At 43.2% G+C, this 25,695-nt stretch overlaps 2 protein-coding genes and 2 non-coding genes across 4 annotated transcripts; all 4 read left to right on the forward strand.

Moving 5' to 3' along the window:
* Positions 1–1,027: 1,027 nt before the first annotated feature.
* Positions 1,028–9,078, forward strand: eif4a1a (eukaryotic translation initiation factor 4A1A). Its single transcript, XM_068713638.1, has 11 exons — positions 1,028–1,091; positions 2,436–2,478; positions 2,664–2,796; positions 3,234–3,373; positions 4,994–5,162; positions 6,194–6,303; positions 6,589–6,732; positions 6,996–7,133; positions 7,378–7,467; positions 7,894–7,973; positions 8,127–9,078. The coding sequence occupies exons 1-11, from the start codon at positions 1,069–1,071 to the stop codon at positions 8,269–8,271; spliced, it is 1,215 nt and encodes a 404-aa protein (XP_068569739.1). The 5' UTR covers positions 1,028–1,068; the 3' UTR covers positions 8,272–9,078.
* On the forward strand, positions 3,984–4,122 carry LOC137874987 (small nucleolar RNA SNORD10). Its single transcript, XR_011103379.1, has one exon. It is a non-coding gene; the product is annotated as a small nucleolar RNA SNORD10 (small nucleolar RNA).
* Positions 5,962–6,100, forward strand: LOC137874986 (small nucleolar RNA SNORD10). The gene has a single exon (XR_011103378.1). It is a non-coding gene; the product is annotated as a small nucleolar RNA SNORD10 (small nucleolar RNA).
* A 12,737-nt stretch (positions 9,079–21,815) lies between the features above and the next one.
* Positions 21,816–25,485, forward strand: sox19b (SRY-box transcription factor 19b). The gene is made up of 2 exons (XM_068713640.1): positions 21,816–22,829; positions 25,189–25,485. The coding sequence occupies exons 1-2, from the start codon at positions 22,171–22,173 to the stop codon at positions 25,448–25,450; spliced, it is 921 nt and encodes a 306-aa protein (XP_068569741.1). The 5' UTR covers positions 21,816–22,170; the 3' UTR covers positions 25,451–25,485.
* Positions 25,486–25,695: the final 210 nt, after the last annotated feature.

The following is a 25,695-nucleotide window of genomic DNA, read 5'->3' on the forward strand; positions in this document are numbered from 1 at the left end:
TTCATTCGCTGTTCTTAAGTACACACTTATACTTAGGAATTTCAATTTAGGTACGAGCTACTTTGCCAGTTTACATAAACACATGATGGGCCTTTAAAATATGATGCATTGTTACTTCAACAGTAGAATGCTACACTACACATTCATTTATTTGGAATTACAGAACGTTAGGACCTGTGATACTTAAAGTACATTTTACTAATAACACTTTTTTTTTTTTTTCAATTGCATGACATTTTAAATCAAGGACCAAGTGTGGGTTCGCTACCTTTGCTTAAAGGAGCACTATGTCTGTTTTCAAAATCCAGACACGTTATTCCTAGACGGTCCAATAATATAAGTTAACATGAACAACTCAAATCCAAAAACTACAGATATAGATTTACAGATCTTGCTTGGACACTTTGACCTCTGTATTTCTGAGATCCTGGCTCCGTCCGTGAGTTCAATTGTCATTAATTAGGATATTAAATCCAAGTTGGAACAACTGCTCCAGTAGGAATAAGTGGGTCATGTTCTATAAAATACAGCACTTCTCCCTCAAAAATTGTGTTGAAATGTGCTACAGATGACTACACTGTGACTCATGCACACCTTTGATCCAAACTGTTTCACATTGTTCAGATTACATCCTTGGCTATGAGATGTCACTAATTTACAAGGAATGTGATTCAGACATAGTCTGTATAAGAATGGGTTCAGAAGAACACAGAAAAATCAACCGTTGGGAAGGGTTTTTTCTCCGCCTTGACGAAAGGCTGAACTAAGAATGAGGGGCTTAAAAACAAATACCAGCGTAGCGCGGGTGAAAAAAGCGTTGTTACCTTTGGTACAGTTTCCTTATAAAAGTTAAACACCGCCCCCCTGGCATGCTAACAGCAAGTCAATCGTGCGCTACGTTAGACTCTACACCCCGCCTACTTATATATGACGTACAAACCGACCAATCACTAGTGTCCGTGGGCGGGACTACGGGTAAATGACGGCGGTTTGTTGCAATGAGAAGGCCTTTTTGTGTGTTGTCGACGTATATAAGACATCTCTGCCGCAGTTTCTTTCTTTGGAATAATGTCGGCTGAATATGATAATAGGTAAGGAAAGGTTTTATGGTTTTACCGGCGTTCTGCGGTTCAGAATTTTAGAAACTCATTTTCGTCGATACGTTAGTCTTTGTTATCGATGAATCTTGTAAAAGTAGACACTAAAACGGAGCATCTTGAGATTTCTGTGCTCTACTAACAGTTCGGCCTGTCGATAGCCTGCCTCGGACCAACGTCTTCACATTTCATTAAATTATACGACGAACTCGCGTTACGTGTTGCTATTTTACGTTGATTGTATATATGTTGCTCCATAAATTTAATTAAAACGTTAATTTGGTGGCACAATGGTGGCGTTAGAGCTGAAACGGATCCGAGGAAAATTAAATGTCAACCGGCGCCTCGGGTAGCACGTGAACGCGCCTGCTTTAGGCCACAATTTTATACTTCGGTTTCCGTCGGTCTTAGCCTGTTAATAAATTACTTATTTTATTGTAATGGTGTAATTCGCGGTCTATGATATAGTAGAGTAAGGCACTTTGAGGTCTGGGGGCAGAAATGTAGAATAATTTGTTCTTTTCGTACGACGGGCGCACATGGCCGCGGTAGTGCTAACGGGCGCTCGGACAATGCGGTTAGCGTAGGCCGCTAACTGCTGCTGGGAGAGGTTAGTGGATGCTAGCATGATAGCATATGCTACCCCCGTGAACAAATACGTGATTTGTGTCCGTACACGCATCGGTAATGTGTTTCGCTGACTGGACAATTCCAATAAAAGGCCACATACAAACGGGCCTGTTAGCAGTGGCTATGTCGGACCGTGCGCTACAGCCAGCAGAGCATTAAAAAAAATATTATCACCATCTTATCGCATTGAAATTAGAACCATGTCTTGGCCATAGTATTCATAAGTCGTATTATAGATAATTAGCCGACATTTTACGCTGCTAGGCCGCTATTCCACTCGACTCGCTTCCGACTGTTACACCCCTACTGGAAGAACGACCATCTTGAATGTATGCAGTAGAAATGGCGGACGCGTGTAAAAAAAGAAAGGAGTTTGCTTAAAAGCACAAGGATTGAACGGCTAAACGTTTATCTAGCAGTTAAGATAAAAAGCGATTTCAATGTTTCGAAGGTATTGTGTGACCAGTGAAATACTTTAATATATAAGTGTCTGACAAAATGAAATTTGTTAACGAGAAAGAATGTATTGTGTAATCTGGTTTCGGTGAAGAGTCGACGAGCATGGGAATGTTCCGATAAGCCGATTTTTATTAATCACTCGCATTCCGAAGCTTTTGATTTTCTATTAAAATGGAGAGGTGATGAAAATTATGTTTTTTTTCTGTGGCGGACGGAAGAACAATGACTTTATTGTATTCTCGTTCACAGAGACAATGGCCCAGAGGGCATGGAGCCAGATGGCATCATTGAGGTGAGTCCCCTGTAACAGTGGTACTGAAGATGTTTTATTTACTAGAGTGAAATTTCCTATCTAGTTGTAAGGCGAAGAACAATTGTATATCTAGGTAGTGTAAGGAACCCCCTTGCTTTTTGTTGTGACAATCACATTTGAGTCCACAGCTTTCAATGTTATGTGTTTGTCTTTCCACCTTGCAGAGCAACTGGAATGAGATCACGGACAGTTTTGATGAGATGAACCTGCGCGAGGCTCTGCTCAGGGGAATTTATGCCTATGGTTTTGAGAAGCCCTCTGCTATCCAGCAGAGAGCCATTATGCCTTGTATCAAGGGTAAGTAAGGCCTCTTACTGGAGACATCCTCACTATCACAGCGTCGTTCCTCAACATACCGTACCTAAAATATTGAGAAATATTCTATCATTCACTCCTTGAGTTAACTGAAACACTAACTTAAAAACCCATCTTATGAACCTTTTTTTTTTTTTTTTTTGCCACCAATACTAATTGCAGATCATTGATGAGCCATGTTGTTATACATGTTAGGTTTTTTTCTTAATATAGGCCGTTGTTCTCCTGTCAATTTAAACACAGTTTGGTATTTATTGTCTATCTATATTGGGCTGAGGAAGTCACCTGAGCGCCATGGGTTGATAAAACCGTCGCCACCCTTGCAGTTAATCAAGTGAGGGGACAGATCGAGGCAGTTTTATATTTTTCCTGTGCACCACAGTGAATGAAACTCTTGTAATACTGTTTTTGTTTTTTAGGATATGATGTGATCGCTCAGGCCCAGTCTGGCACTGGGAAGACTGCCACCTTTGCCATTTCCATCCTTCAGCAGATTGATGTGGAGATGAAAAGCACCCAGGCTCTGGTCTTGGCTCCCACTAGGGAGCTGGCTCAGCAGGTAGGCTAACGTCACATAACAGTGTGGGGGGAAACCTACAGAGATTGTATGTTGAAAAGTTTGTTTTTGGCTAATAAACCAATGGAAATATTTGCTTAGTTTCAACAAATCTGATAATGTTGTCTCTGAAATCTCAAAGTATTGTGCTCAGTTCACTGGCAGTCAAAATGTCACCCCGAGTAGTTTTGTAGTTGCCGTTAACATAAATCACACTGCAAGGTTTCATTTATTTCAGTTGAGACTAAAGACATTTAAACACTATCTTGTCCCACAGGCTTAACCAGTGTTGCAATCAATTTGACGTACAAACTTGTTTTCTTCAAACTTCCCCTCCAGTAGTTCCTCAGTACTGGGGAAGTCAGCCAAACTGGATCACATCTGACTGTTTTTAATTAATAAGAAGAGAACTCCACACTTGTAATAAATGGTGCATGCTGAAACATGTATTTGAGCTTAAAAAGTGATCAAAACTTGTGTTTGAGCTCAGTTGAATATGAGGTGATAGGAGACCAGCTTGTAAAGTGTAATCGGTTGCTCAGGCCATAACATACCTAATGTCTGGCCGTTAATACTAATACATGGTGACAGCCGCTAAGTCAGGAGACCTGCTGTATAATGATGAAACCCATGCGTGTCAGCTGACTCTGTAAACCGCTGCTGTGTTGTCGCTCTGGTCGGCGTTTTGTTGGCCTGAGTCCTCAGCGCATCAGGGCTACAGAGACGTGATCATACATCACTACTCTGAATGCAGCACCATCCTGCTTCTTAATTAAAGGTGTCATCAGCATACTTTACCTGTGTATAAAACACCTGGAGGGCGATCAAGAGGAGGCAGGGACTCATTATGTGCCCAATCTACTAACGTCTTGTTCTGATTCAATGCGTTTGGTTTCAAATTAAATCTAATGCTTGCACAGCACCAGTTCTATCATAGGTAGAGACTTCCTGTTTTATGGCTAACTTGCAGATGATTAACCCTGATGGAAAGAGTCTTAATATGCTCAAAACTAGGGCTGTATCACATTTCTGTTTTGAATATAGATTCAAAGGCTATTGATTTGAAATTGTGCTCTAAATGTTAGTCATATTTTAAGATGTCATCCACCGGGGGGGAAATTAATCCATAAAGCACAACCGTCAATTTGAGTAGTGATTTTTCAGGTTGAGTTTAAATTATTTTAATTTTATTTTTTAGTACTAACTTCACTCGTCTGTTCTGTGTGGAACAGAAAGTTGTTCATAACTCTATGAATATAGGGGAAACTGATGCGTGTAGCTCTATCTGAAACTGCAAAAATATCAGGTTTATATAAAAAGCACAACGTTCAAATGTTTCTAAGAAATGTGTTGCGAATCTTCAATCTATTCGATACAGCGCATCAAAACCACTTAAAGATTTATAATTTGAATATTGGTGTGGCTCCTGCAGTTAAGCTGAACTGCCAGACATGACAACGGTCTACCTGGAAGACAATAAGTCCAACATGGAGACAAACAGTACAACCTCAGTCCAGATCCAGCAGGCAGCCTATGACGTGCTTTGTTTGTTAGCAATTCATGGATTTACAGTTTTAGGTCGTTTTGTTTTTTAAAACGCACTTGTGTTTCTTTGAAATTCAGATCCAGAAGGTGGTGCTGGCCCTGGGTGACTACATGGGAGCCAGTTGCCATGCCTGTATCGGAGGGACCAACGTTCGCAGTGAATCCCAGAAGCTCCAGCTCGAATCTCCTCACATTGTGGTGGGAACCCCAGGCCGTGTCTTTGACATGTTGAATCGCAAGAACCTCTGTAAGTCCTAACTGAATTGGTTTCTCAAATAAATTTAAAGATGATTGACTCATAGTTATACAACTTTACACTATATATATATATATATATATATATATATATATATATATATATGTATATGTATATGTATATATATATATATATATATATATATATATATATATATATGTATATATATATGTATATATATATGTATATATATATATGTATATATATATATATGTATATATGTATATATATATATATATATATATATATGTATATATATGTATATATATGTATATATATGTATATATATATATGTATATATATGTATATATGTATATATATATATATATATATATATATGTATATATGTATATATGTATATGTATATGTATATATGTATATATGTATATGTATATATATATATATATATATATATATATATATATATATATATATATATATATATATATATATATATATATATATATATATATATATATATATATATGTATATATATATATATATATATATATATATATATATATATATATATATATATATATATATATATATATATATATATATATATATATATATATATATATATATATATATATATATATATATATATATATATATATATATATATATATATATATATATATATATATATATATATATATATATATATATATATATATATATATATATATATATATATATATATGTGTGGATGAAATACTCAACATGCAATCCTAGAAATGTGGCCTCCTGCATGGGGAATTGAGTGAGAGCGAAACATGACCTGCTGTATAATGATGAAACCCATGCGTGTCAGCTGACTCTGTAAACCGCTGCTGTGTTGTTGCTTTGGTCGGCGTTTTGTCGGCCTGAGTCCTCAGCGCAGCAGGGCTACAGAGACGTGATCATACATCACTACTCTGAATGCAGCACCCTAACCAATCAACACTGACCACGTGCATGAGAGCGTTAAACGTGTCGTGTTCTTATCCATTTATGCCATTATTTTTTTTTCCTGCAGCTTCCAAGTTCATCAAAATGTTTGTGTTGGACGAGGCTGACGAGATGCTCAGTCGAGGGTTCAAGGACCAGATCTATGAGATTTTCCAGAAACTTGCGAGCAGCACACAGGTAAGACCTAAGGCTTTACGTCAGACTAGCAGGTGTCAGGTTTGTGTGCGGTCCAGGGTTCCCTCTCCTCCCATCTGCAGTGTTGGTGAAGGACTGAATGTTCCTTGGTAGAGAAGCCTATCTGCCCTCCACTGTAGCTGGGCTCAAGTCCTTGACTGACAACTAATTGGCGGATTACATTCAGTTTTACCCTTGAAATGTTTATATTGTATCTTTTATTAAGATGACTGGATGCACTGTTCAGCTAAGTCTGAAGCTCTAACCGTCTCCCTCGTCTGTGTTCAGGTTGTCCTCCTGTCGGCCACCATGCCAGCTGACGTGTTGGAAGTCACAAAGAAGTTCATGCGTGAACCTGTCAGAATCCTGGTGAAGAAGGAGGAGCTGACCCTTGAGGGCATCCGTCAGTTCTACATCAACGTGGAGAAAGAGGTGGGGAAACGGCTTCTAGTTGACGTGGAGTTCAGTCGGCAAACATGAGTCCCCTGTGATCTCTTATGATAGATGTGGTTTGGGATGCTGTTGAACGGTTTAGTTTCTATCTATGGGGGTAGGCTAAATAACAAGAACCTCTCTGTAAGCACTACAGTCCAAACATTAGTTTAAGCTAGTTGTGCTAACAATAGCAATAGGCAACGGAGTATAATGTGCCCAGATGTACAAAGTGCTGTGTCTGACCTGGTGGTGGTCCTCAGGAGTGGAAGCTGGACACGCTGTGTGACCTGTACGAAACTCTGACCATCACACAAGCGGTCATCTTCATCAACACGAGGAGGAAAGTGGACTGGCTGACCGAGAAGATGCACGCCAGAGACTTCACCGTGTCTGCTCTGGTAAGGGCCTCCACATGCACCACCCATCATTTACAGTGGTTTAACGAGATAACTTTGGGGTTTTGCACGTTTACTTGAGCCTGTGAAAGCCCCGTTACTCTGGGGTTGAGGCTATAAACCACAAGGTTGTAGTGAAAATAATGCAATGATGTTGAGTGTGAAGAACCTGATTGTGGCTGTTCTAGCTGTGTAACACTCTGGTCACGTCTTTGTCTCGCTTGTATTCTCCGCTCTCGACTTTCAGCACGGTGACATGGACCAGAAGGAGAGAGACTTGATCATGAGGGAGTTCCGCTCTGGCTCCAGTAGAGTCCTCATTACCACTGACCTGCTGGTACGTACTACATCTCCCTTTACACCGGCTATCTAAGACCAGTGCTGTGTGCGGTCCAGGGTTCCCTCTCCTCCCATCTGCAGTGTTGGTGAAGGACTGAATGTTCCTTGGTAGAGAAGCCTATCTGCCCTCCACTGTAGCTGGGCTCAAGTCCTTGACTGACAACTAATTGGTGGATTACATTCAGTTTTACCCTTGAAATGTTATCTCTTCTGACTGGAAGCACTGGTTCAGGGATTCCTTTTTTGTAGGCCATTTTGGCCGTGTTCAACCAAATGGTATCTGAGATTAAATTGATGTACTGTAGACTTTGGGTCAGATGAGTTCCTTTGTGGTTCACGTGGTCTGGATGACTGCCTGAAACGGGGAAAGTCTCTGCTTGACCTCTGTACTGTGGATGCTAATGGTGGCTCTGCTCCTGCTCAGGCCAGAGGGATTGATGTCCAGCAGGTGTCTCTAGTCATCAACTACGACCTGCCGACCAACAGGGAAAACTACATCCACAGGTAAGACGAGAGCTGCAGAGCAAAGAATCAAATGATCTGAACGTTACATCCATATATCCTGGGACTGTCTCCCATCCTGTGTGACTTGTCCTCGAAATACTCTGTCTGGAGCTGCCGGCGCTTAGTAAGACTTATCTCATGATTCTCCATCAGGATTGGTCGGGGTGGTCGTTTCGGCAGAAAGGGAGTCGCCATCAACATGGTGACCGAGGACGACAAGCGAACCCTGAGGGACATTGAGACATTCTACAACACCACCGTGGAGGAGATGCCCATGAATGTGGCCGATCTCATCTAGAAGAGTCCACGCGCCCGTCGTCCACCCTCTCCCCACTCTTTTTAGCAGTAAAAACCTTGTTTTCTTATACGATCTGAAATCTAAGAACGTTCTTTTGCTAAATTCCACCATGACTTTACCCTTTACATTCTAAGGGAAGGAAGAATGTGGCCATTGTTCCTCCCTTACCGTTGACATCATTTTTTATTTTTTTTTGGAAGGATGGAATTACTGACCTGCTTCATCTGCTTGCCATAGTCCATTACCCCACATTGGCACCTAAATTCTTCCTTCAGCTAATCCCCCCCCCTCTAAATCTTAAAGCATTAATTTCGACATTCATGTTTTTGCAAACAAAAGGACTTTTAACCTCAAACAAGCAAGTTTGTAACTGGGTCCTACACATGCAAAACATAACCGCGTTTCCAAAAGCGCATTTAAAAAAAATAAATTTAAAAACGCCCCAACAAAGTTAATGTTTGAAAATATTCTAGTTCTGTCAGCAAAAGCTTAAACAAGAAAAATGTGTACCTCGGCTTAATTGATAACGTGCACGACGCTAACCCCAAGCTTTTGTGAAATGCGGCTATAATTTGCACCCGGACATAGACGAGTGGCTTAGACTGCAGTTCAGTTTGGACTCAAACGCACCGATGCTCTAAATACAATGGGAAGCGCTGCATTTGACCAGATCAGTATTTAAGCAACCTTCAGTGTACTGAAAACAGCCTTTTAACTCCCATCCATGCTCATGTTAAGAGGTTTCTGGGGCTAGAGTACACAGGGCATATTCAATAAAAAGACCTATATAGTAAAATCCTTCATGAATGAGTTGTTTACCGTTTTGATCCTTTTACTGCTGTTTCATATATATTATATTTTTAATTGCTATTGTACATAGCGCTTGACTTGTACAGTCGCGTGTGCAGTAGCATTCAGTTGAAGACTGACTGGTGGCCACAGACGTTCGGAGGCAAAAACAACGGTGAGTTCTGTGGAGACTTTGCCTCTAGACCCTGACGACCTGGTTGGATTTTCATCTCTAACGCTTTTGACATTATTGTTCATTTAGATTTTATTTTTCAACACAATATTGGATTTTTGATAAGGTGGCAGGTGTCTTTTTGTAACCTACCTCGCCTAAAATGTTAGGAGTGGGGGTGGGGGGGGTTTATCTGATATGAAAGGACCAAACTACAGAAGTATATAGAGATCCCCCCCCCTCTTCTCTGAGCTATCATTACAATGCCTGTCATCGTGGGGTTTGGTGTGTAGGAGAACCGTCATGTTTTGAGGTGTATAGTCAGTGCTATTTTTTAAAGATGACTGCGGAATTGTTAACCCTTTTTGAGATAGAAGCAGTATCACGTTTTCTACATTGGATTCTGTATAGTATTTATTTTAATGGTCTTTAAAAAAAAATAAAGGTTTCTCCTCCTTGACAGTGTAAACTGGCCTCTGCATTGTTGAATAGCATGAACCCCGTTTGTGGCCAACCCCTTGGTGGAAAGGCTAGTATTTAACGGAAATAGAAGATGACGGCTGATGCTCTGCTTCTAATGGCCGGCGCGTACCTGTGCCGGCAAATCTGTCGCTGATTGGCCGCTGAGAGCGCGCGAGGTTTGGTTCAACTACCGCCATTGACGGACAGCCGTGCCCACTGAGGTCTAATTTATTTCCGCGTTTTTTTTTTTTTCTGCTTCAGTTCGTTAAAATAAGTGTTTATTTGACGACTGCAGGTCAGAAGGCACCGTGAACTCCTTTTTCTTTTTTTCTTTTTTATCACGTGGTTTTTTTTTTCCTTTTTTTTTTTTTTTTTTTTTCTGCTCTGCCGTCACGAGCCTCATCTTAAAGTGACAGTAGCAGTCTTCATCCTGGGCTCCATCTAGTAAATTCTAGCATGTCATTACCTTCTTATATACAGTCTATGGTGATTACTGATTGTTGTCTTTACGCAATAAACATTTAATTGTATGTCGGTGTCATGTCCATTCAGTCACGTGCACGAATGCGGTGCAAATTCCCTTGACTTTTGAACACAAGCAGTTTGACTGACGTCTGATCGCATGAATACTGGAGTTATATTTGTTTTCACCATCAACTTCGAGAAAATAAGTTAAAAACACCGTGGATATACAGTATAATTATATATAGCTCGAGTCCGTGTTTACTTCCTGTCGTATGATCAACTGTCGCTCACAAACACTGCAACAGGAAATTAAGTCATTTAGAATGTTGAGCCGACGTATGAAATGATCTATACACCACCAGGGGGACTTATTGTTGCAGTATAAAGATTTAGAAGCATGTGTGTGTATATATATCTATATATCTATCTATCGAGAGAGAGATCTATATATAGATATATATCTATACATTATGTATGTGTATATATATATATATATGTGTGTATATATATATATATATGTGTGTATATATATATATATATATATATATGTGTATATGTGTGTATATATATATATATATATATATATATGTATGTATGTGTATATATATATATATATATATATATATATATATATGTATATGTGTGTATGTATGTATGTATGTATAGCAGAGCTAACACTGGTTGCATGTTTTAACTTTTTTTCCCCCATATCTAAAGAAAATGTAGTGAAAAATAATCTCATAATTAAATGGGATTCCAGTCAATGAATCCAAACCCTTGGGAGAACGAGGTTGACTATTTTCTGCTCTGGTAAATTATATTTTGTTTGGGTATTTTGAAGCAATTCAAACTATTTAGAAGATTGAGAACATTGTATTTAATCTGAGTAAATTATCTTGAATAGTCACTGGCAATTCCAGTTGCTTAAAATGTTCAATTTTAAACTTTGGTTTTAGAAATGTGCAGATATTCTTTTGAATGTTCATGTTTGCTTGAAATGTTTAAGTCGTTTCTATTGGTAGCTTAATCTTTTTGTAACTGTAGCATCTCAACATTGTGCCAACCAACCCTGCATCTTTTATGCAGCGTGAGAGAGAGAGCATAGAATTCTTCTCAGTTGATAAATATGACTTATACACAATAAGTACACAGTAATCATGAAGACTGCTGCCGAGTTTGTGTACGTGTAATCTAGCTATATATTATAAAGCTCTGGTTTAACACATTTCTGGTACAAAGAAAGTCCTTTTAACATTTATATGGATACAATTTGGAAGTAAAGGAACAAGTATCTATTTAATTTATAACCCATAGTTCATTAAATTCTTGAGTCCTAAGAGTTGGACCTCTAAAGACAGATTTCTTCATATGGATTCTGGGTTTAAGGTCAAAATCACTGTGTCTCCAGCAGAGGGAGACCTTGTTCTTTCTTCACCACAGCAGGCCTGTAAAGTGAACTGGCAGGATCATTGTCCTTTCAAACAGCACGCAGAACCACAATCAGGAAGAATTTAACATCATGAGAGCATTTTAAACTCGTACAGGATCCGAGCCTCTGAGCTGCTGTCTGACTAACTGGTTTACGGGCCTTTTTTGGGTTGACTTTAGCATGATTCTTTATTTATTTTTTGGTTATGCTGGTGTATTTGTCTCAAAATTAGTTCCATTATAAGATCCGATTGAGTGTTCAAGCAATAGAAAATCAGGAAATATCATGTGACCACATAATATTTACCAGGCGGTCACCGGTCATTGGTTAACACATCATTTGAGAAGTGCACTCAGAAGAGCTGAATTTCACTCGATTGTTCCGGCTAAAGTGGAATTTTTTTTTTCAAAATGTATGAATCACTGTAATCAAGAGAGGTCCTTGAGCACACAATCATAAATGAGCACAAACAAATATTAGGCCGACATGTCCAGCAGTATGCGAGTTTAGCCGCGGACAGACAGACACATGCACGCACAAGATCCAACACATTATCTCCTCACAGGCTTAACACTGGCGGCGATAATAATAGAAGCCAGGCATAAACTATCCATCCAGACAGCGACAGATAAGACCACATGATGTCTGTTCGATTCCCCCGCTGACTGGATAAATATTGAAACAGCAGCCCTCACACCTCCCTCACTACCACGGCTGAGGTGCCCTTGAGCAGCGCCTAATCTGCTGCAGTGGAGCTGCTCGCCAGCCAGCAGATCAGACTGTAGTTGTGCTGGGGAGCCCCCGGGTGAGAGTGCGAGGGCCACCCACTCAGCTGCAGACGTGGCTGCTTTATGTCAGTCCCAGATGGACTCAGAATTCATGAATTTGTTTAAGTGGTTGAACGATTTGATTTCTTTTGATTTGCGGGCCGTCCCGCGCATGTTCGAACCCAGCCTGAGTAGTTACAGTGCAGCAGGGGTTTATTTGAGCAATGCATTCTGGAGAATACTTGTTTAAAATAGTGTGCGCGTGTGTACCAGCCCAGTATTTTAGGAATAACATTAGAATTAACATCCTGCACTTCAACACATCTAGTAGGTCATTCGTTGCCATGTTGCTGTTGTATCCCAGTGGGATGTCTGACATTGTTCATTGATTTCACATGGGAAATTGGTCATTGAGTCCAAATCTTGTCCCCCTCTGTTTCTTTCCTGTGCTTTTAAACGATCCCCACGGTTTAAATTTGGCATTAACATGAGGGATGATTTGTGTGAAAGTGATTGCAAAAGAGTGAGTTTGAATGCTGGGTGCTCAGGGAGAAGGGCTGGTTTACTGAACTTGATTTGGTGGAACATTTGGGTTTGTGAGCGGTGTCTCTTTTTGTTTGTTTGGATTGGATTGTCGTCTGTCATTTACAAAAAAGAAAGAATGTAGAGTATTTTGACAGCAGGCATAGCAAACCGAGACAGGTTAGGAATCATCCAAAAACGGTAATGATCTTTTTTTAAAGAGCCATTTAACGCCACACTGGAAAAGCACTATTCTTCTGTCCGCGCTTGAACGTTTCAGGAGTGTCTTTTCTCATGACAGCCGGCTGTGATTGGCTGAGGTCAGAAGTGTGCCCTGCTGCTCCCGTGAACACCTGCAACTGTGACGTCGAGATATCGACCGTAGAGACGTCTGTCCTCTCCCCACCATAATGGGACTATATGACGTAGATTTTGGGGTGACCTGTCCCTTTAAAACCAAAAAAACTGTCACATCACATTACACAAAATGTAAAAATGAGTTGTTAATCATTTAAATATCTAAGAAACTAAATTTGAGTGGACGTGTGCCGTCTGACGTAGCATGAACTAGTAATGTTAGCATTAGCTTAATGCCTTTCGGACTCCGATCCAGAATCCTCAGTCTCTGATTAAAGCAGAACGAGTGGAGTTCTGAAATGACTACAAGGCCTAAAAGACAGTCAGGAGGAAAGTGACAGCACGAGTCGGCTGAACCTTGAGCGCCGAAGAGGAGTCGGGAGTCGGCAGTTGAAACAGACGATACCAGGCTAGTTACATCAATCTGGGATTCACTGTCAGAGGGGCAAGAGCATCAGCAAAGGCTCTCTGTAGCTCTCATTCTGACACTGTTGGTGTCTGTCATTCCCTAGTCTACCGGCTAAACGTCCTCCATCACATGTATGCAGCGTCCACACACACACGCATTGTCATGCACAGTGAATGTGAATATGCGCCCCGCACCAGCACGCACGAATAACGCAAATATAAACTGCGCTCCCTCCAGCTGTCATTGACTTGTAGCTCTGAACCAACACTTTCAATGGCCCCCTGTTCCACTCCCCAAACACACACACACACACACACACACACACACACACACACACACACACACTACATCCCAGGCAGGTTAACCCCTCCTAACCTCCCTGGTGTCCCAATATGACGTCCATGCAGCCTCAAAACAAGTTACGTCTCTGCTTTTTTTTTTGTTGTTGTCCCGCTCTCAGCCTAGGTGGCCCTTCTTCCCAAGGCACTTTGGCGAAGATACACCCGTACCCATCCCCCAACTGCCCAACACACACACACACACACACACACACACACACACACACACATACACACACTGCTGTTACCCACTCCACCCCCTGTTGGGTGCTGGATTGTGGGGTTGAGAGATGGTGGGGTGGGTGGGTGGTGTGGGGGGTGGATTATGCGAGTGTGAGGCTCGTAAAGGGCCTGCCATGGTCTTTCTGTTGTGTGACGGATGGCTGGGAGGCTGAACAGGCCTGTTTTGCATGAGAAGAGAAGCCAGCAGAGGGGAGAATAGAGGTCTATTCAATGAGGCCTGTCACCCAAAACCACCCTCCTGCACTGAACCCTCACACCCCACCCCTTCATCATCCATCCCTTCATCCTTTCGAGCCTCCTCCTCCTCCCTTGTTCTCCCTCGCCATCTTGGTCCCCCTTTCTTCCTTCATTTTGTGGCTTTCACTTGCCCGTCCTCACTGCTTCTTTCTCACCCTATAATCTACACCCCACCCCCACTCCGCTGCCCTCCTTACTTCTTGATTTCATCCCACTTAATTTCTGTTCATTCAGATGTTCCCTTCTTTCCATCAAGCTGTTTTTTTTACCTCGGTGAGTTCCATAACATTTGAATCCTCTCATTACTTTGTGGGCATTGTGAAAGAGAGGCCATAATGGAAATGTCATGGTCAACGCTCTTTAACACTAAAAGAAGTCATGTGACTTGATGCTCTGACATGCTTAGTGAGTCCACATTTGAGTCAGCAGGAGATATTATGGCATAATTAGGTTAAAGCTGCATTCAATGATTTTTAGCCACTAGGGAGCAGAAAAACACAGAAATAGACAGATATAAAGCTGATATGGCTAACATGTTAAATGTCCTCATGTACATCCAGCACACACAGAGCAATGTTAGCGATCATTCCGACTAATGTCCACTAAGTCCAATAATCACTCACCTTTTTCGCTCTGGTTTGGTTTCCACTCTCTCTTTGGCTGAATGTCTGTCTGTTGTTTGTTGCTGGGTAAGCATCGAACAGCAGACTAAAGCCCCTTTTCACATAAGTACTGCAACCTCATTATTTTATCTCGACATTTTCCTGAGGAGCTGTACGTGAGAACGCAAATGTCAAAAATAACTCCGAACCGGACGTTAAAGAGACTTTACCCCGCCAGCTCCCTGGTACAATGTCAGTGTAATGCCTCATGAGCGCGGTGATGGCGTTTCTATCATGCGGCTGATGCAAAAACCGGACAGGAAGACAGGACAGGAAGACAAACAACCAACGGTGAAGAAGAAAGCTTATTTACACAAAGTCGCCATTGAAAATGGCAAACTGGACAACTGCTTCCGAAATTGTCAAAATCAAAAAACAGCAAGAGGCTCAATTGTGACCAAATTACAAACCAGCTATGTGGCCCTATAGAGCTTTCGTGTCCTGTCCACAGACTGTGCATAAGAAGTGGACGTAGTCGTCGTGGTTTGTGGACCATCGCTTGGAAGCTTCAAGTTTGACATTTTGGCCGTCACCATCTTGGAATACGGCTGTCGCCATTTATGCTATTTCGCAACTGATGAACGGTGACCATATTGTGTGACCATATTTGGAATGCAAAGGAGTGACGTGGAGGCGGCGTATAGGGCTCTGGTAGCGGCAGAGACCTGTCAATCACAGTAAGCCCGCCCTAAAGCATACTCTGCTTTATGTTTATTTGACTCTAAACTGGACCATTATTTAATAAATGAACATCATGCTGTATTGAGAGTAAGACCAGAAACTCATGTTTACAATGTTTACTGAGGTAATAAATCAGGTGAAAAGTAGAGTCATTTTCTCATAGACTTCTATACAACCAGAGGAGTCGCCCCCTGATGGACATTAGAGAGAATGCAGCTTTAAGACACTTCTGTATTTGCTTTACTTGGCAGAACCGGACAGAGTATTTCCAGTAGGTTAGAACAGGTCTGACATTGACACGCTCCGGTTGGGTGCTACATGCGTGAAATTGCAACTGATTGCGGTATACCATGATCAATTTCAAAAAGCTTCATGGCCAACACCAAAGCCTCTTTGTGTCACTGCTTGAATATGCTGGTTGCCGTTTGGATAACTTTGTAAAATAGTATGTCATTGGTCTTTCACAGCCGTCCTCACCGAGCTGAAGGAGGATAGCTCCAATCCCTACACCACACACATCAACAGTAAGAGGAAATGGCGAGCTTAAGTCTGGAACCTTCAGTCCTGGGTTCTGGAACACTAAGCACTGCTTTCCTCAAATCATAATCTAAAGACACACATCCGGTACCTTGATGTCATCTTTGATCAAACCCTCTCTTTCCAAACGCCACGTCAACCGTTTTACAAAAACATCCTTCTTCCATTTAAAAAAAACATCGCCCGTCCATTCCCCTCCGTCTCCACAGCCGCTGAAGCCCTCATCCTCGCCTTCATCACCTCTTGACTGGACTACTGCACCAGCTTCCTGTACGGCTCACCCGCCAAAATCAACCAACAAACTACGATACATCCAAAACTCAGCTGCCCGTCTGCTCTCCCACTGCCGCACCAGAGATCACAACACCCCAGTCCATCAAAACCTCCACTGGCTCCCCATACAGCAAAGAATCCGGTTCAAAATGATCTTCATCACATATAAAACCCTCCGCAACCCAGCCCCTTTATACCTTTCTGACCTCCTGCACTGACACACTACCAACAGATCCGCCGACGCCAACCTCCTTACCCCTGTCCCCGCCACTCTGTCCAAGCACCGGACCTGGGGGGACAGGGCCTTTTCCATAGCTGCCCCCTCCCTCTGGAACTCTCTTCCCCAGCACCTTAGACATGTTCCGTCACTTTGAAACTCAAAACTCTGCTTTTAACCTGTGATGCTACTTAATGCTTGCTTAAGGTCCTGCTCCTTCCGGATACAGTAAATCCATATGGTGGGTAGGTAGCCTACTTTTCATAAATAGTTTCTGTCATCAATACAATATATGTTGAGTACACTTATGGCACGTTGTAGTGATATATTGCTGACATATTTGTCCGTATAATATCATAGAGACTGTCAGACGGTCCACAGTCTCTCCAGATAACAGGGGACACATTTATGAGCCTCACACCCACATCAGGACCGACACACACACCATGGTGTGTGCCACGAAAACGAGAGGACACACACCTCCGTGACATTATCAACTATGACTATTATTACAGTTTACCGCCATATGACTGGAGGCCAGGGAGTCCCCTGTGACCAAAGACTAGATTAAACGGAATGAGAAACATGAATGGATTGCATCACTTGTAGAGAAAAGGAATTTATAACTGTACATTTTACCGATTAGTGGGATTTCAATGGAAAACCTGACGAATAAAAGACCAGGTGGTGAACAGCATGGACATTTCTGTGAGGGGGGGGGGGGTAGGTGGACGGGTGGTGGGAAGGACGGAGAGGGAGAGGACTGACAAACTGCTGCTGTCTTCACTTTACCTCACCTCCGTCAACTTTGACAAGCAGCAAAAGAACGTTTGGAAAAAAAAAAGAAAAAGAAAAGGAGAGAGCTCAGCTCTGCGATGATGGACAGAAAGGTGGAAACCGACTGCCGTGTTGTGTCTGACGTGACACACGAGTGTAAAGTAAGAACGTGCGACGGGACGGAGGGGGCTGCAAAAAAAACCTCCTCTGCCATTCCATTCCGTCTGAAGCCGCAGAGGTTGACAGACAGACGAAGAAAAGCCGAGAGCGTGAGTGTGTTGGTGAGTTGTTTTTGAAAGAAGGAAAGCCAGGGGGAGCGAGGAGGCGGAGGAGGGCAAGGTTTGGAAGGGATTCCACACAAGGTTGTCATGGAGATGGAAACGGGAGACTGGAGCCTCACAATTCCCAATTAGTCACAAACACATGGTCTCACACACACACACACCTGCAGATAGCACGCACACACACACACACACACACACACACACACACACACACACACACACACACACCTGCATAATACACTTTCCAACTGACTTCGTAAACTCACTCTTACACACACTTGGTAAGATGTCACACACACACACAAACACACAAATTCATGCCAAGTACTGAGTCACCTGCCTCACCTGTTAGTGACACAGTGATCGTTATCTGAGCTCTCTCTGTCTGTAGTCACGGCCGTGGCACTAAGGCAAATATCTACCTTACTTTTCATTCAATGCGCTCGATTTAAAGTTGTAGTTATCAGGTTTTTACAGGAGCTATGGAGCTGACGCCTGTAAGCGCCATGAGACTTGTTGGATATCACATGAGGACCACAAGAACGGCGATTGGCTGCTTGTTTCTTCTCCCACATGTGTCCGATGCAGGTGGAGATGGCTGATTGTGAAGGAAATGATGTTACGCTACTACCCACAATGCAACAAGAAGGCTGACTGTTCGGATAGCGCAGCCTCTCGCCTCAAGCAGAGATGAGCAGCGGGCAGCAAGGTCATTTCTATTTCTACGACTCCAGATTCGTTTAAACTTTTTTTTCCTTTAGTAGTACTCCCCAAGGCAATAAGTAGAGTAAAGTTACATCTACTGTAGGTAATACGCTGACTATGGATAAGTACTGTGTGTAAAACAACGTTAAAAAACTCCAAAATATCCCTTTAAGAAAGTTAAAGAAAGAGTCCTTCTTCTGCTTTTCATCACCGTGAATGAATGAACACGAGTCTTCAGTAATGAGAGAAGGCGAAACTGAAGGTTTACTGAATGTGATTCCACTTATTTAAGTATGTGCATAGTCCACCCTCCCTCTGTAGACTCTATAAAGTGAAGTGAAGAAGTTACTGCGGGGAATACAATCAAAGCGGGACGTGACCTGATCACATACAATAATATGCGTCTCAATGTTGGGGCGTCATCGATGGCTGAAAGCTGAACTATCAATCAAAACCTACGCCGTGGGTCTCTGGGACTGGATTCCCATTAACCCCTTGTGTCAAGCATAAATCAATCCTGAGGCGGAGCGAAGGACACGATGAAAAGAGGATTCACAACCAACAGGTCCTCACTCCCAACTTACTGACGCTTGGTCAGTGGCAATGTTGACCTGGTTTCACACAGGACACAAACAGTGGCCTGCTGGGTGAGAGTCCTGTGTTTGTTCGACCCATCAAACCTCCACTCCCGCCCTACGTTGACTTTTTCCGCTCATTATATTACTTATTTTGAAATAACAGGTGGACACACGCATCGTTAATAATGATAAAGCAGGTACAACGTGATCGCCACAAAAGAACATTGGTTTTGAACGTTTCAGCAAAACCCTGGATTATGTTCAATGACAATGAACGTTTGAAATCTTGCTGTCTACAAATAGTAGAACAGTATGGTGAAGGTCTGGTAACATACAGATCTTGGTTATGGATCATAAAAACATAAACTACAGGTCTATGGTGCAACATGAGCCAATATGTAGCAAGAAACGCTGGACACCCATCCAACACCACAGCCTCCACACCCTTACTCTACACCTGGCTAAAGGACTCACTACTGAACATGGACTAGTGGTAATGGTCATTTCTATATCGGGCTGCCCTTAAATGTCTGATCCAGTTCATTCATGTCATGTTTTATTGTAAACCCATATTACAAAGTGATTATTTCAACAGCCGAATAAGCTATATGTCGATGTCAGTGGTGTACTGAGAGCTCTTGAGTTCAACTTGATTCCTCCACCAGTGGAAAATGATCAATGTGTTTCAGCTTCTATATGGGATCATAATAAAGCAAACAGCTACACAATATTTGATCGTAGATTCAGAAAACACTGCTCATTCTTTATTCATGAACAAATCAATCTTTCCATAATGCAGGCCTTAGTGACACCGCTCACTATGCTGCATGACTTCACGTGCCGGGCTAAACGGACGGATTCATCTGCCACGTCACTGAAGCCAACTTTGGATGAAGCGGAGCAGACTCAGACAGCACGGCCCTTGTAGTCTCGGGGAGCGTCGGCGTTAACAAAGACTCTGGAGGACAGCAAAAGGAGAGGTCTATTTTTCGCCGGAGCAACAAAGATCTTCCTCATTCTCCCGCAGCTCCAAAGTAATTCTGTGTGCCATTGTGGCCGAATCAATACCCGTGTACGGGGACATGTCTTCAGCACAATCATCTGAAAGGAGGGCCAGGCTTCTCAAAAGCTGGGCTTTAAAGAAGACACAAGGAGCATTTCATTAGCGGTTAGCTGGACCTATAATAATGTTGTTGTCTTTGATTGAGTCGGACTAGTTTAGCGGCGAAGGAATGTGTTTGAAAAAGTAGCAGTTTCGTGGAAGGAAAAGGTGACGCCTGCACAATACCACATGCAACGCTTTTACTGACTACACTACGGTTCTACTTGGAATCTTCGACAGGTCAAAATGTTAGAGAAAAGGAAGCTACACCCGTATTCACACATTATGCACACAGTCAATGTAAGAGTCAATGAAGATATGCCCAATGTAATACAAAATACAAAGTTATGAGTGAACAGAAGGTACACAATCACCATTATGACCTCACAATTTAGGCCTACAGATTAAAATATGAATTTGGTCGTGACCTTTTGGATTACCACCCAGGCAAAGTGGGCAACTGCCCCAGGACCCAGACCCTTACAGGCCTCACTATCTGCAGATATCTGGTGTAGAGGGACTCTGTGTCTGTCTAGTTTTAAAACTGTTATTTAAACTGGTATGTTTCTGGGCCTCTGGGCAAAAAATATAACGAAGCTGCCAGTTGTTCCCGCTGTACCTGACTGGCACTCAAACACATTGTATACAGACTGTTGAATGGGAGGAAGTGAGGGTCAACAAGGGCCTTAAAAGGGGGTTAATCTGGCCCATCTGTACGTATTTGTGGTGGTCTACATTACATTAGACACAGGATATTATTGTTTTTAATGAAAGTAGCACTTTTGTTATTCTTCAATATAAGCCTGTGATTGCTGTTTCTCTGGAAAAGCAAACTAAAAACAATTATTTCATCAAGCTCGCTTTCTATGTACATTTGCAATAAAGAAAAAAAGCCCCTTCAAATTGATTGGTTCATTCACGGTCTTACCGAAATTTAAATAATTTAGTTTATGGAGCATTTATGCAAATTTCAATGTGATTTTATCAATATAAGAAGTAATATTCAATGTTCTGTTACTTGTTATACATGTAGTTGTTTAACTCATATTTATTGAACTAGTATTTATATAACTTGTGTGTTGTATGTTTCATGCAGTACATAAACAGAATAAAAACACTGAAAAAAGACAGATACAGGCAGTTTGAACTGGTTTTGGGTTTAGAGAAGTAGCCTTCGTATGTGTGTGTGTGTGTGTGTGTGTGTGTGTGTGTGTGTGTGTGTGTGTGTGCGTGTGTGCGCGCGCGCACGTGTAGTGTTTGGACCCGATCGAAGCAGTGATTTTTACTCTCTTTTCGTAAAGAACTTTGGTGAAACCTTTTTATTCAAACTGATCAGCTAACTGTTAACAGGCTAATTGAATATTAAGACACTTGTCTCCGCGGAATGCCTCCCCTCTCCCCGCCGCCGTCATCAACAAGTGTCTCGCGCACCCTCGGAGCCCTTTCAGTTGCAAATTGCATGCACGCACGCACGCGGAAGCTCCTCGCCCTCCCATTGGTCCGCACCCGGCCGACTGCACGAGAACAGGGCAACTTTTGCAGTGAACGGGCAGATGAGTTCAGTGTGTGAGTTGGCCGACTGACAACAAGTGGTTTTTCCGCCGAGAACGATTTCACAGCACCGAGGAGAGGCAGCGGCGAACTTTGTGAACACCGTCCCCGTGTTGACCGACACAAACAGACTTTTCATTTAACAGAAACACAGAAGTGCTCGTCCGTTTTGTTTGGTGTCCCCGGGTTCGTCGTGAGTAATTAGTTGATTCGCATCAGCCGGTCAAATCTGTAGGGAAACCTGGCAACAAGTCGCCAGGTGGAAGGCGACAAAGAGGCTGCTGTGCGACTGCGTTCCAACTCTTCAGTAAGTCGTGTCAACTTTGCTACATCTGTCCCAACATGTACAGCATGATGGAACACGAGCTGAAGCCGACCGGCCAGCCCCAGTCTCACCAGACCTCCCAGGGAATGTCACCGGTCACCGGCAACATGACCGGGGGCATGGGCGGCAATGGCAACTCTCACCCGGGCTCCAAAACGGCATGCGCCCCCGGAGTCGACCCCATGGATAAAGTCAAGCGGCCCATGAACGCCTTTATGGTCTGGTCTAGGGGACAGAGGCGCAAGATGGCTCAAGAAAACCCCAAAATGCACAACTCCGAGATCAGCAAGCGGCTGGGAGCCGAGTGGAAGCTGCTGACCGACGCCGAGAAGCGGCCTTTCATCGACGAGGCCAAGCGGCTGCGGGCGGTCCACATGAAGGAGTACCCCGACTACAAGTACAAGCCACGCCGCAAGACCAAGCCCATGCTCAAGAAGGACACCCAGGTGGGCAAGTACCCGCTGTCGGCAGGTAGCCTGCTGGCGGCGGCGCAAGGCCAAGGTGGTAGTCCGAGGATGGACAGCTACGGCTGGGGCCCCACCGGGGGGTACGCCGGCATGCAGAGCGAGGCGCTCGGCTACACTCAGCAGCTCCACCGGTACGACCTGTCGGCTCTCCAGTACCCGCCCGCCATGTCTGCGGCGCAGACGTACATGAACGGAGGCAACTCGTACAGGTGAGTTGTGTCCGCTGTAGCTCTGCACACCAACTTCCAGCATGTGTTTTTAGTCACGTCACTTGCTGGAGAAAGGGCAGTGGAAATTATGAAAGTGCGGCCAAAACCTCAAATTGTGATTTATTTTTTATTTTATTATTATTATTTTTTAAGAATATTTTATCTGTAATACTTTAATAAGTCAGTATTTTAAATTGAACTATGCGCTGTAGAAAATGAGATTCAATGTATCAAACATGCGCAGTAGGCCGGATCCACCTGCTTAACATCCAATATGGCGCTTATTTTATTTTTTTAAATCAAAGTTTTATTAAAATGTACTCCTTCTTGAGGCACTGACAACACGCAGTACATAGCACGGGACCTGATGATGGCCTCCTTCAAAAACAAAAGTTGGATGAAATGGGGGGGGGGGGGGGGGGGTTAAATGCCAATCAGTGGAGGAGAGATCTTCAGTCTAGCGGGCGAGCATGCGCAGTGAACTAAGGCGTTTAAATAATGCATTTTTATTTAACTTATTATTCAATTGGGCTTTCACCATTATTATTTGTGACTCCATGTACTTTCCAAGCTTAACAGCAGTGTACACACACACACACACACACACACACACACACACACACACACACACACACACACACACACACACACACACACACACACACACACACACACACACACACACACCTCCTCCTCCTCCATGAGTTTGTGACTTTAAATTAAACTTAGAACAAACAGTAAAACATGCACTTCTGTTTTGATAATTGACCTTTTAATTGTTGTTGTTGTTTGTTCATTTGATTGTTGAAATACTGTACAACGTAAGGAAGGAATATAATGACAAATGGTGTGAAAGTACAGCTCCAGCCTACCGAGTGCACTTTAGAAATGTGCGACTTTAATCGGGTGGAAGTGTTGGGATAAAGTGCATTCAGGCCCATTGAGTCACCGAGGAGCTCTGGCTGCGATGGAACAACAGGCTTCAGTCTGCTGCCTACTTGTTATGCGTGTGACGCTCTGCTCTGGGCTGGGTCCTGCCTGGAATGTTGATCAGGGTGACTTGACGGTAGGAAGGGCTGCTCTGTGTGTGGTCCTCTACCCACAATCCCCTATTCCTGCTCCACCATTGTCCCAGTTACACTTCTGGGTCTCTGCCTCCTGCCTTACGGGTCCAACCCCCCCCCCCCCCCACCCCACCCCCCCCTGAAAAAGTACAAAGCCTGAACACTTTAGATGGATGATGTGGAAATCTATTCCAGTATCTGATTATGTATTTTTTTTTTTTTTTGAGTGATGATTTTAACTGCAGACATCTTGGTTCTCCAGCAGGTGAATCCTTTTTAAAGCTTCCCTGACGAGATGCTTTTCTTATCGGCTGCTCGCTTGTCACAGACTTTAAGTCGTGTTGGAAGCCAAAACTTGTTGGTGCTCGTCCTCCTGTCCCGAATCACAGCAACGGACAAAGTTTTTCAAAAGGTTTCTTAAAGTAAGAACAAGAGTGGTCTCAAAGACCACAGGAATCGTAGCAAACATATATCCCCTGTAAATTCAAATGGTATTGAATAATCTTTATTAGATGGCACAGAGACAGCTGGAATTAAGTAGGAAGTTGTCTGTTGGCAGGTGTCTCTACAACAACAGCCCTCAGTCATTGATCAAGTCCTATTCTCCCATTGTCTCCTGTTACCCCAGCTCTGGTTGCTACATGAGGGACTTTTACAATTGTCCATCCATCCATGTCTCCTGTTCAGAACTCTAGTGGTAGAGGAGCAGCTCTAATGTCCTGTTATCCATATTGGTTTATCTTCACCGTCTTATTAAAGCTTTTTCAACTGGCGCCCGATGAAGCCGTGAGCAAAAGTCCAATGATGTGACGGCGATCAAGAGGCATCGCCGCCTAAAGATCTGTTTACTTGGCACAGATTGTTTGTGTCGCGCATAAAGTAGCACAAGATGGTAAACGAACGATTTTAACTTTCCTCAGCCTGTGAGAAGAGAGTTTTGCTTCAAGCTGCATTGGTGTGAGATGAACGTTGGGACATCAGATGGACAGAAGATGCAAGTCAGCGTTTCAGTCCGATGCCCTCAGAGTCCAGCTCGGTAGTCCAAGTGTTGCTGCTTGTCTTCTTCAGGATCTTTCTTCACGGGTTAAAAGAAGACGTTCCGAATTAAGTTGCTAAAAGTGTGGAAATAACGTTTGAAATGAGTTTTGTTTTGTTACACAGTAATCATGATTTGTTCCTGCGGCACCGTGCAGCCAGAGACGGCGTGCAGTCGACTTTATTTTTCCTTTTGAATCTAATCGACCGGTGACGGTGCGTCTCATTAACCGTCATTGTAACATCCTGTCCCCCTACAGCCCCATGTCGTACAGCAGCAGTCCCCAGCAGCCGAGCCCCGTCACCATGTCCATGGTGAAGGCGGAACCGGTGTCCCACTCGCCTCCGACGGGGACGCCCAACCACCACCGGGGCCCTCTGCAGGGAGACCTCAGGGACATGATCAGCATGTACATCCCCGGACCAGGGGGGGACGCCGGCGACCCCTCAGCAGCACAGAGGGGCTACACCAGCGTCCAGCAGCACTACCTCTCCGGAACCGTCCCGCTCACACACATCTAGGACTTGAAGTGGGAGTCACGGGGGTGGTGGTGATGGGGCGGCGGCGAGGGGGTGGGGGGGTGGGAGGGGGTGAACCCGAGTGGGAGGACCAGAAATGCTCGCGGTGCACAGCTGGCTGTACAGGAGTCGGGTGTGGGGGACTTTATAGACGGGCGAAGAGACGCGAAGGAACAAACGCAGTTCCCAGACACACAGAGGCGACTCCATTTTGATTCTTTGAAAATCTGTTTTTCTACCTCTTTGGT

This window comes from Cebidichthys violaceus, unplaced genomic scaffold (assembly GCF_023349555.1).
Source record: "Cebidichthys violaceus isolate CVI_PGR_0920_01 unplaced genomic scaffold, fCebVio1.0.p SCAF_19, whole genome shotgun sequence".
Classification (NCBI taxonomy): Eukaryota; Metazoa; Chordata; class Actinopteri; order Perciformes; family Stichaeidae; genus Cebidichthys; species Cebidichthys violaceus.